Source organism: Chinchilla lanigera, unplaced genomic scaffold, assembly GCF_000276665.1.
Source record: "Chinchilla lanigera isolate Chin_1 unplaced genomic scaffold, ChiLan1.0 scaffold00031, whole genome shotgun sequence".
Classification (NCBI taxonomy): Eukaryota; Metazoa; Chordata; class Mammalia; order Rodentia; family Chinchillidae; genus Chinchilla; species Chinchilla lanigera.
In genome coordinates this window covers 22,286,257-22,298,461 of record NW_004955432.1, presented here as the reverse complement: position 1 = coordinate 22,298,461, position 12,205 = coordinate 22,286,257, and the positions used below count along the sequence as shown (strand labels likewise).

The window sequence follows — 12,205 nt, the reverse complement described above, 5'->3', positions numbered from 1 at the left end:
AAAAAAAAAAAAAAAAAAAGATGAAACAGCTCATTACACCTAGAAAGACTCACCCCATAACCATAAAAGAGTCGTCAGAATGAGTTGTTACTTTTCGGCGGGTGAGTTGTTACAAGAATGATATATTTCTAAGCAAGGACACGCCGAATGGAGTTAATACATATTATATGCTGTAGAGCGTGCTTTCTCTGTCTCTCTCATATATCATTATATATAAACATACATATGGTCTTTGACTTGGTGATGAATTCATAGTTATTACTGGAAATTAACTAAATAAATAAAATAAAAAACAGCCTCACCAAGACCCATGATGATACTGATTCACTACCAAGCTTACGTCTGGCATCTGAAGTGAAAAATTCTTTTAAAAATGTATTTGGCTTCAAAATATAACAATAAGCAAATTTAATGATGTTTAGATAATTCCCACAGATAATTTTTGAGAAATCTGATTACCGAAGAAAGTGGAGAAAATGCTTGATGGTTGCAGGATGATCTGAGGTCAAAGGAGGAATTTTTAATTTTTTCTTTATTGTTGGTATGTGCTTGTGACATATAATGACCACCTTCGTCCTGGAGACCTGGCACTCGGGCATATCACATCTCGGTTTTTTTTTTTTTTTTTTTTTAAATCCCCCTTCCCTCCTCCATCTTCCCCTCCTCCCCTTTCCCAGCTCCCCTTCCCATCTGCACAAAGTCTGCCTCCCTAGTTCCTTTCATCTTTTATTTTGCTCTTTAAGTTATTTAAATTTTAGGTTCCTCATATAAGAGAAACTATGTGCCTGATTAATTTCACTTAGCATTGTGATCTCAAAATCCATCTATTTTCCTACAAATTACTTAATTTATCCTTCTTTGTGGCTGAGTAGTACTCCACTGTGTATATATGCCGCATTCTCTTCACCCATTCATCTTTTGATGGGTACAATCAGCTGCTACCATAACTCAGCTCCTGTGAATGGTGTTATAAGCATGAATATTCACGTGTCACTAAAATACGTCATTTTTAACTCTTTTGGGGAGATGCTCAGAAGAGGTATCGTTAGGTCAAATGGAATTTCTATTTTTAATTTTTTTGAGGAATCTCCACACTGATTGTCATGGTGGTCGTACCAGTTTACATTCCCACCAACAGTGTAGAAGCATTTCTTTGCCCCCAAATCCCTGCCAGCAGTTCTTGTTTTCTGAGCCCTTAGTGATAATCCCCTCTACTGTAGTAAGATGGAGTCTTGGTGCTGTTTTAATTTCTAATGGCCAAAGATGCTGAACAGTTTTTTAAATGTATTTATTGGCTATTTATACTTCTTTCTTTGAGAAATTTCTATTTTTTTTTTTTTTTTTTTGGTTTTTCTCCGGTACCAGGAACCAAACTCACGACCTTGTGCTTGCCAGGCAGGTGCTTTGCCGCTGAGCTAAATCCCCAGCCTTTCTCTATTCATTTTAATTGGCCATTTTTCATTGGTTCTTTTATCACTTTGGAGTGGGAATCTAACTTTTTGGCTAGTCTTCTCTCCCAAGGACTAGTGGCAATCATATTTTCCTATTGTGTTAAGTATTTACATGCATGTAAATACTCACTCTGTTGGTTGTTTGCTTTGCTGTGCAGAAGTTTTTAATTTGATATAATCCCATTTGTTGATTGTTGGTGTTATTTCTTATGCAGTTGGGATTCTGTGCAGGATCCTTGCTTATGCCTCTGTTTCCAAGAATTTTACCAATTTTATCTTCCAGCAGATTCACTGTTTCTGTTTTCATATCTAAATCTTTGATCTATTTTTGTTTTTAGTGCAGGGTGAGAGCTATAGGTTCACCTTCATTCTGTGTATGCATAACCAGATTTTTCTGCACCATTTGTTAAAAAGGCTATGTGGGGTTTTTTTTTGTTTGTTTTTGGTCTTTTTGTAAAAAAACAGACAGCTGAAGATGCACGGGTTTGTTTCTGCATCCTCAATTCTATTTCGTTTGTCATAATGTCTATTTTCTGATGCTGCTTTTATTATTGTAACTTTGTAGTATAGTGGAAGTTGGGATTGCAGTGTCTCCTCAGGATGGCTTTGGCTATTCTGGGTCTCTTCTGCTTCCGTATAAATTTTGAGATTGTGTTTTCTAGTTCTGTGAAGAATGCTGTTGGTATTTTGATTGGAATTGCATTAAATTTATATATAATTTTTTGTAATATGGCAATTTTGGCAATATTGGTTCTGCCTATCGAGGAACAGGTAATGTTTTTCCATAAAGAAGGAAAATGCTTAAATGAGACAGAGCTATATCTGGTATCTGTAGACCAATGGGAGTGATCCCAGCAAATATGGAGGGGTTGTCAGCAAAAGAATGAAAGGAACTAACCAGGGAAGCAGAGATCTTGGGAAAACAAGGGATGAGATACAGAACACACATGAGCAGAACTGGTGGGAACGGGAATGGGAAGGGGAACCATCGATTTTAGCGGAAGGGAAGATGGAAGCACACACATGAAGATTGTTGTACATTGTGGGATAAGCAGAGAGAGCTCCTCCTACGAGGAGGAGAATTTACAGTTGGCTCCTGTAAATCAGGTAATGAATAACACCTAGAGAAATTTATTGTTGTTCATGCAATTGGCAGATTTGAGAGTGGATATGGAAGTCAAGTAAAGAATATAGATTCCTAGAGAAAAAAAAAATAGTAGTTTCAGATCTCAATGGTAAAATGGTTCTATCCATTATCTGTACACAACCTGAATCTATTGGAATTTAGAATTTGTTGACTACATACATGTAAATATTATGGTTGATTTAAAAAAGCGTGTTTCTTCCCATCACTGAAATAATCTGTCCTGGAGTTTGTACATTTACTTAGAACTTAGTCACTTTATATTCTTGAAAGTAACTAAACTATGTGACAGAATGTACCCTATTATGAAACTTTGATGCTGTAAAAATTTAAACTTTTAAATCAGCTGTGTCCAACTACACCCCTGGACACTTGTAATGCAGCTGCATAAAATAGTAAACTTTTAGCTTTATTGTCTAATTTTTAGTGATTTTGTTTCATGACTCAGCCTCCTGGTGCTTGAGCTTGGATGGTGTAGGTGACAGCAGAGGGTGCAGGGTGGCGCTAGCTCTACCTCCGTGCTCCCGACAGTCAAATTAAAACTTGGATGGCTCAGATGTTACATGTGGTCATGTACCCTGGTGAGTAAAGTGTAGCAATTACTGATCATAGTTTCTACCTCTACCTAAGTGTGCCTGTGAAGACAGGTGTTTATTGTTATGAAAGACATAGAAGTTTTATCAGTTTATTAAACTTGGGGTTGCTTGTGTCACTTCATAAAATAATTTAATAAGTTAATGCAAGTAAATTTTTTAGCAGCTGTGGTATAGAAAGTACAAAAATACATCAAATGGTTTTTTGCTTATCACATTGTTCTAGTTACGTACATAACCTTATTCATATGAGAAAAGAAAGAGTTGCTTATTGTTAATTTTTGGAAAGTATAGAATTGCAGTCAGCCAACTCAATGAAAAATTTGATCATGTCTCTATTAGGCTTTAAGAGACCTGTCTTCCTGGAGAACATTACTGCTTGCTTCAGAGTCATGCCTTATTCATGTCATCACTCTTGGCGGTGTGTACCTTTGTACAACTATTTTCAAGCATGAAGCATGCAAGAGTAAAATTAGATGAACTATTTCTCACCAGCATCTTGAGAACTCACTAAGAACTACAAACACTTCCATCAAACCAGACACGGATGCATTCATTTCACAAAAGCAAAATCAAACATCCCACTAGTTTTTATGTCATCCTTTTAAATGTTACAATGAAATGTAACAGTGTAAAGGAAGTTTTGTACTCATACGTGTTAGCTATATTATATATTTTATATGCGGCTCAAGACATCACCTCTTCTTTAACGTGGCCCGGGGAAGCCACATTAAACGTCAGCAATGGCTAAGTAATAGTAGTTAAAACTTGTAGTAATCTTTGGGTGCCCAGTCCACACATTTCAAATATGTTACTAATATATGCAGCCCTCGTACTGTATGCACCTTCATCATCATCCCAACTTTACAGATTTGGAAACCGAGCCCCAGAGGAGTCACACAGTTTGCCCAGCTACCCAGCCAGTAATTTACAAAGCCAGTTATGAGTCCATGGAGCCCAGATCCCACATCTAGGAGTCGAACCAACACCAAAATGTGCAGTTCCTGGTGCCGCTGACACAGAGAAGGCAGGTGAGTTTGAACTGTGAGTCCTGTCAGCAATAGAGACAGCGATGAAAGTACAAATGAGAACTGTCTACGCTGAAAATATCCAATTAATATCGCTCTCACAAGCTGATGCTTTGCAGCAAGCGCGTCCAGCCTCACAATGCTGTCTACTAACAAATGCTTTCTTTGAGCACTTTTTATCATGTGTGTTTGTTTCTACTCTCTTTGAGATATAGAAGTGTAACATTTTTAATATATTTATAAAATGGATCTTTTATGGTTTCATCCTTTTGTGTTATGTAAAGTGTGTCTTAATTCTCCTCCCCCTTCAACTTTATAGATATGGGTAATTTAAAGGCCAGAATATTTGAGTATCAACACTCATATTAGGAAGGGTGTGAGTCAGCTCTCGAGGGGAAGCCGCAGCCCACCGGCCGACGTACATCACTGTGTGACTGGCGTTTACTCCTCGTGTGATGTACAGAGTGGTTCGGGGTAATATGGAGTCAAAGTCCTCCAAAGCCGAGTATGTAGTCATTTGTGTGTTCAGAGATTGAACTGTTTCACGTGTGTAGCTGTACTAAATTTAAATAAAGCCCTGATTTTGTTAATATGTACTCATGTAGAGATTCAAATACTAAAAGCAAAAGGAAGACAATCTTTGTCTAAAGGCACTTCACTTATTCTGCTTGCTGGAGGTTTAACTTCAGCCAGGATTCAGATGCTGCCGTGAGTACGGGTGCTCTCCATGTGCACACAGGAAGCAGATAAGTAGCGGGAAAAAACCCAAGTTACCATCTAAGCAGCCTTTGTGCTTTCTGGGAATCTCAGCAGAGAGAGCAACTCTGTAAGTAGCATGAAGTGAATTTCAGGGTGGGAGAAACTGGAAGAACTGCTTTGCAAAATTTGGTCTGGAAACTGTGATGGAGACCATTAATTTTATATGTCAACCTGACTGGGCCATTAGATGTCCAGATATTTGGTCCAACATAATTCTGAGTCTTTTGCCGAGGCTGTTTTTGGGTGAGATTCGCATTTAAATTGGTAGAGGAAAGCAGAATGCCCTCCCTGACTTGGGTGAGCTTCATTCTTCCAGTCAGTTGAAGGTCTGAGTAAAGCAAAAGGGCCGATCCGCCCACAAGTCAGACAGAATTCCTTCTGCTTGACTGCCTGCTAATTGGGATAACTTTTTTTTCCTGCCATTGCATTTAAAGTGAAATATGTACTACATTCTCCTGGATCTTCATCCAACTGGCCATGGGTCTCCAGGTGATGGATCACTCTGCAGGTGTTAGAGCTTATCTGCTTCCAGAATTGTGACGTCCTCATAACAAACCTCTTACAATTTTTAATTTTCTCTCTCTCTCTTTCTTCCTGTGGGTTTGATTTCTCAAGACAATTTTGACCAATAGAGAAGTGCTGAATATAAACTTAGCCAAGGACAAAAAATAAATTAATGCCTGTTAAAAATACTAGTTAGATCATGGCTAAGTCCAAGGCACTACTTCTTGGGCACAAACTGTGTCATTAATCAAATGACGGTATTGATACGTATCACAAAAGTTGTTGGGGGCTTAGGTGATAGATAATAAAACATAAACTACCAAAAACTTTTGTTGTTTGTTACAGTTTATCTGAAGTAACACATGAGTGGAAATGACCTTCTGAGGAAGATCCCCCCCACAAATGACTTTGTAAGAATTGGAAAATAGAAAATTTCCAATTTCCCACCCCACCCCACCTCAAACACACTGCAAAGATGTACATACAGACATACTGTACACATGCTCACTACAAAAAGACACACAGGCACACATCTACTGACACATATATTATCTATTTGGGGGAAAACGAGCAGACTTCTTAACTGTTAAACATTTTTATTGTGCAGATTTATAACCTTTTTAGGACATGCAGATAAAAAAGTGTAAAATATATCAGTAAGCATATAAAACTTCAGCGATCTTTGGACCAGCAGTTGATTTGCATGAGAAACTAAGCATCTAGGGAGAACAGACATATCTTGGGGTACACAGTTTACAGACTGAATCAGAGTCATTTCCCAAGTGATTTTTAACATAAAGATAAGAATATCTTTCCACTTACACAGCATGGAGTATAGTGTACTTTTCGGTTATGAACACAGTTTAGAAGTAAAACTATGTCCATACCAGTGTCTGTTTAAAATGCAAACAAAGTAAGTAACAGGTCGGTAAAGTGTCAGGAGAACCAGAGGAGGCAAAAAAAGAAGCAGAGTTCCGGCAAGGGTATGAAAATAAAAATAAAAGCATAACCGGAGGTTAAAAAAGTTCCCAGGGGCACACCCGCAATACGAGCAAGAGGGCTGAAAAACTTTTGGATGTGCCACGCAGCTTTCTGTAGACTCAGGTTTACAGGTGAAATTCCTCAGTTTGAATCCGGAAAAACTTGAACTTATTCCAGCAAAATTCTTCAACATTTTACTACCGCCTCCTCCCCATTCCTCTGAGCAAAGGAGGGCGGGATTAGCTCCAAGGCTCCTGGCGGTGGGAGGGGCCAAGTGTCCGCGTAACAGATGGCTGCAAGCGCTCCACTTGGAAGGGGTCACGTTCGCAGCAGCTCTGACAGCCTCACACAATGGCTTTCATTCTGACAGCCTTTCCCCGGAGGCCCACGGATCACCCGGAAAGGGAACACAATGTCGAGCCACTGAACCACCCCTGTGATGGATTAGTTCGGATTCAGGAGAGCTTGATCATTCTTGAAAATAAACGAAGCTGAATAGACACGCTGACCTCATTGCGCTGAGAGGCAGGAAAAGTTGGCTTCCACTCCCGCCAGCCCAGAGAGGGCCCGGCCCGTCAGCCCCGTTTGTGCACTTTAATTCATTTCATTGGGCTGATGTTGACCATAATCAGCATGGGTAAAGATACTACATGATGGGTCGTAGACGTGAGCTTCACCAGATTCTGCGTCTCAGAGTCAGAAACAAGTGCAGAGAGTTAGGTAATGGGGTCCTAATTCTGGTCTTCGAGGAAGCTACTCACTTAAAGAAAGTTGATGAGTTAGACCTGGTTTGAAAAGGCACATGTGAAAAACGGGAAGGCACTTATGTCTCATTGCCTATATAACAAATACTACAGGAAATATCATAGGTTAAAATTTTAAGAAGAGTAAGGCATTAGTGGGATATTGTAAATGCAGAAGATTATGCTTTCTAACTTCAGAAGGATCACTGGATCCTGTTGGGTTATGAAGGAAAATGACAGCAGGTCACTAACACCTCAGATGGTGGGGAAAATGTTTGCTTACAATCTTCCCACCGACCTATACCACCATGGCTGTAGCCTGGAATCTTCACTTCCTATAGAATGATCAACATTTTAGAGTAGGCAGTTGAGGTGACTGGTTTTCTTTTTTCTCCTCCTAAGTTTTTCATATTTCTCCCAAATGATCTTTCAACTGTATGCTCATATCTCAACCAGTAAAACAATGATCCACATGCAAATCAAAAAATAAGAAAAAACTGGAATGGCTTTAAAAAATTCAGACCACCAAAAAATAGATGAAAGAGCTTAGAAGAGACAAATAATAGTTATGAAAACTGAGAAAGTGATTTCTTTGTTCTGAACCAAGATAAATCATTCATGAACTGTTGCTGAACTAGCAACTCGAAACTCAGAATTGGCACCAAGAAAATTAAAAGGGAAAAAATCAGGAATACTTCTATCCTGGAAATGTCATTTATATTTCTTTCTGCATATTGATGCGGATACTGCTGAATATTTTGCCAACAGCTTCAAAGAGTGGGTCACAGAAGGTGTGCACGTAGATGGAATAGACACGGCTGATGCACTGAATCTCAATTAGGAAGCTCTTAATGCAGGGCACAACTGCCCAGATGTGCAGGAAAGAGAGAATGGCAAAGTAAATGCCCCAGATGAGTGCCATTGGGATGCCAAAGAGGGTGGAGAGCAAGCGGTAAAACCAGTATTTCGTCACAGTGAAGGTGGTAAAGCTGGCCTTCCAGATGCCGTCAAAACTGTGTGTGCCTTCCGGTTCTGCAATCACATCTTCAAAGTCAATCTGAAAGAAAGAAGTCACAGAGTGAGCTGGACAGAAGAAAGAGGAGCAAACTCGGTGTTCATGATACAGGCTGGATTTATACGCCAGGGCTGTGCAGACGCTCAAAGGCGTCAGCAGCAGCATTAATATCCCATGGGAATCACTGGTAACAGATATTTGGGCTCCTTTCTGATCTTCTGTCTCTAGGGTCGGACCCAAAAGAATTTTACCTGTCTTCCAGTGTTCCCTTACCATGCCAAAGGCTGATAGCTACTGCTGTAGGAACAGCAGACTTGATACTGCTAAATGTCGTGCCTTAAAGTAAAACTAGCAACATGGATAAGGATACCAAGCACCAAGTGAAATGTAAAAACCATGCCATAATTTAGTTGCTTGTGAAGACTATCACACATACACACACATACACACACACACACAACACACACACACAATGTTAAGCAGAAGTTAGTTCAGAATTGATTACAATTAGCGGAAATACTTCAAAAAATTCGATCACTGTAAGCTGTGAGGCACCAAGAAGACTTCCTGGGGTGGTGAGTTTTGGGAAGGGAAGAAGAACCTGGGGAATGCTGTGCACACAGCCCCAGGAAAAAGCCAGGGTGAAGACAGTGTCACAGGGAGAGCGGACTGCTGTGGCCAAGGCCGGAAGGACAGGTTGTGCCCAGAGTAGATGTTATTTTCCATCCACTGGGAGTCTCCTGAAGATGCCGGGGCAGAGCAGTATGGCCATAGTCAGCACAGTGGCCTCTCAGGATGGATCTGACCGCCGGAAGCGGATGGGGGAAGAGGTGGGAGACTCAGTGTGGGTGGCAGCTCCCAGAGGCCGACGTGGAGATGGTAGGGCCAAGACTTGAAAAGCGGCAGTAATAGAAAAAGGAGGAGGAGAACGAGGAGGAGGAGGAAAGAAAGAGAGGAAGGAGGGAAGGAAGGCTGGAAGCAAAGAAGGAAGGGAGGAGGAAAGGAGGAAAATGAACGAAGAAATTCAACAGTGGTTCTTATATTGCATATTGTTGTCTGCAAGTTAGTTGTTCAGATGACCAGATATAAGCATGCAAAACTGGTCAAAGAAATTAGGCATTCATTGTTCCTTTCAATAATTTTTTATTACTTTTTATTCTCTTTAATGGTTTGATCAATCTTGCATTCTTCCACCTGGTAATCTGAGCAACTTCACTGAGGATAACAATTTGTAATGTAACAGCCACTGTTAATTCCTATCATCTTGTTTTGAAATTCTGTATCATTTTTATTGTTTTGGGGTTGTTTTGTTTTTGTACTTGTTATTTTGCTATTGTTTTGTCTTTAAAATAAGAAAAAACCAAAAAAAAATGAAGAAGAAAAGAATGGATTTCAGGGGCACTAAGGGAAGAATTTACAGGATACGGTTACTTGAAAGACACTTGGGATGACCTTTAGGATTTGAGTTTCTGCTGTGCCTGCTAGGGAGAACAGAGGTGACATGAAGAACATGGAGAAAGTTAGAAAACGAAGGCAATTTAATAAAAAGTTAATCAGAGGCAGCTTCACTTTCGAATTAAACAAATTAAAAGTAAAGTTTTAGGTAATGACAAATACAAATAGGAGTGGTCCACACCTAGTGTATCCTGTGGAGGTCCCCTTTGATGGCAATTAGGAAGCAGTCAAGTTAGCTTGCAGATACGTAACAGTCACCAAATATTTCCATCTGCATTGTCTCTGTGTGACCTGGGGTTTCAAATCTATGTGGGTAGGTGGCTAATTGTCATTTCACGAAAGAAGAGAGGCAAAGGCACGGCGAGGTCAGGATGCAAACTTGGCCCATTTTCTATTAGCGTTCTCTTCTCCGTACCAGTTAACCAACGCAGTTCATTCTCAGGATTTACGTGAACTAAAGAGCAGCGCGGGCTCACACAGAAATTGTCCACAGGAAGGCAGGACAGAATCAGCTCAACTGCTCGGTGGTGGCACCCAAAGGAAGGAGTAAATATAGTGTGAAATCCAAACAAGCTGATGGCTGCCCGCGGCGATCCAGCCAAGCTCAGGGAAGGGAAGGCGGCTTGGACAACTCCCTGGAGCTGCTCAGTGCCAAAACACTACCTTTGATTCAACACAAAAAAATGTCTTCTGGAAAAAGAACACGATGCCTATCAATTTTTAAAGTTTCTTTTCTAGAACATTCTGTTTCTTGATCTATTGCCCTAAGTCCTAACAGTGTAATACATAAAAATGGTGTGGTTAGCACTCTGTAAGGGAGCTTAGTAGGTTTACTGCCATTTTAGTTTCATTTGCCCATTTAGATCAGAGGTACATATTTGCTGGGTTTCTTTTTTTAAGGTTGTGGTAAATATGTGAAAAATGTCAATAACAAAGCTTCTGTGCAACTTCTTTGCTTATTATGGAGTTATATTCTGATGCAACATTCTGACACTGTGTAAAAATAAAGGCCTGTACTTTCTCTTCTTTCAACTGCAGTATGGCCTAAGTTTGACTTTTTAAAAATGATCTTCGTAAGAAATTTGATGAAGCAAAAATTATTACAACAGAACATTCTTAACCTGTCATCAAGGGATTAGCAAGGAAGGTCCTCAGACACCCAAGATTGGCACACATGCTTTGAATGTGAACAAAATACATTATTTTGATGCCCCCCCCAAATAACGTGAAATTAGAGGGGTGACAGGAGACAAATGACTAAACTATGCTGCATGCATGTACAAATCTGCCTGAGTGAAACTCATTAATCTGCGTGCACTAATGAAAAATGGGAGAAAACAAAGCAAAGAGGAAGGGTCCATCCTCTTTATTAGAAAACAAAATCTTTTACCAAAGAAGGACAGCAGCGTTTGCTAGACAGAGGCAGTTCCTTCCTCTTTGGCGAGCAGACTCTCAGCGGATCAGCACTGAGATTCTTTTCCAAGAGAAGAGACAGTTTTAATGTTTACTGGCTGATTATTACAAAGTGTTTTCATTTAACTCACAACAGCTCCATACTATTCCAAGATTATGGAAGAAAATGTGAGATTTGGAAATGTTCATGAATCCCTGGGTAAATAAGAAGGTGCTTTGAGGATCATATTTAGTCTAAGGGAAACCAACTTTCTGTTGAATACCACACTGCTCCACACAAAAAATCCTTTAAATTGCTCTAAGATGAGGTAGTATTTCATAATAATTAAAATACATAATAATAAAAAAGAACTTACTGAATTTAATCCTTCTTATAACTAGTGATTTTCATAGTATGGCCTCTGAGGACTGTGTTACACTATATACACCACTAGCCCATGTTATGTAAGTATGTTGTATGATCGAAAACTACAGTGAATATTTAAATTTTTTAAAAAATTATGATAAAAGACACATTACCATTAATCCTTGAAAATTCTCCCCCTCACTTGGAACATACTTTGCCCACAGTTCTGCCACTTTCTGAAGCAGTTCTAGGGGTCCTCTTTTGTGTCTTTACTTAGCTGTCAAGGATACCTTGATATCCTGGATCAATTCAAAACATTAACTTTGAATAGAAGCCAGAAGCCGCACAGTGCCAGATCTGGTGATAAGGTGGTTGAGGACACACTGTAGTATTTTTACAAGCCTGTCTTTCTGTTGGATGGCACATGGTAGCAGCACTCACCATGTTTTTGATCACTCGGGAAAGAGGACCTCCAGAACTGCTTCACAAAGTGGCAAGAAAAATGGGATAAGGGTGTCCAAAGTGAGGGGCAGTATTCTGAGGGGGGTTAATGGCACTATGTCTCACTGTAATATATTTTAAAATTTAAACACTTACCCTATATTTTAATCATACTACATATATAATTGGTGAATATTATCTATGAGCATATGGGTGCATGTAAGATTTTCTGATAATAAATATTCTCCTAAATGTAAATATAAACACTTCTTTCAGTGGACTTACTGGAAGCTCTTTTTTTTTTTTTTTTTTTTTTTTTTTTTTTTTTTTTT

At 39.5% G+C, this 12,205-nt stretch overlaps 1 protein-coding gene across 1 annotated transcript in view; it reads right to left on the bottom strand.

Moving 5' to 3' along the window:
* Positions 1–6,058: 6,058 nt before the first annotated feature.
* Positions 6,059–12,205, bottom strand: part of Cav1 (caveolin 1, caveolae protein, 22kDa) — a gene marked incomplete at its 5' end in the record, with an annotated part of 34,142 nt that continues 27,995 nt past the window's right edge. Inside the window, 1 exon segment of the mRNA XM_005388120.2 lies at positions 6,059–8,260. Within this exon segment, the coding sequence (XP_005388177.2) occupies positions 7,919–8,260 (342 nt within the window).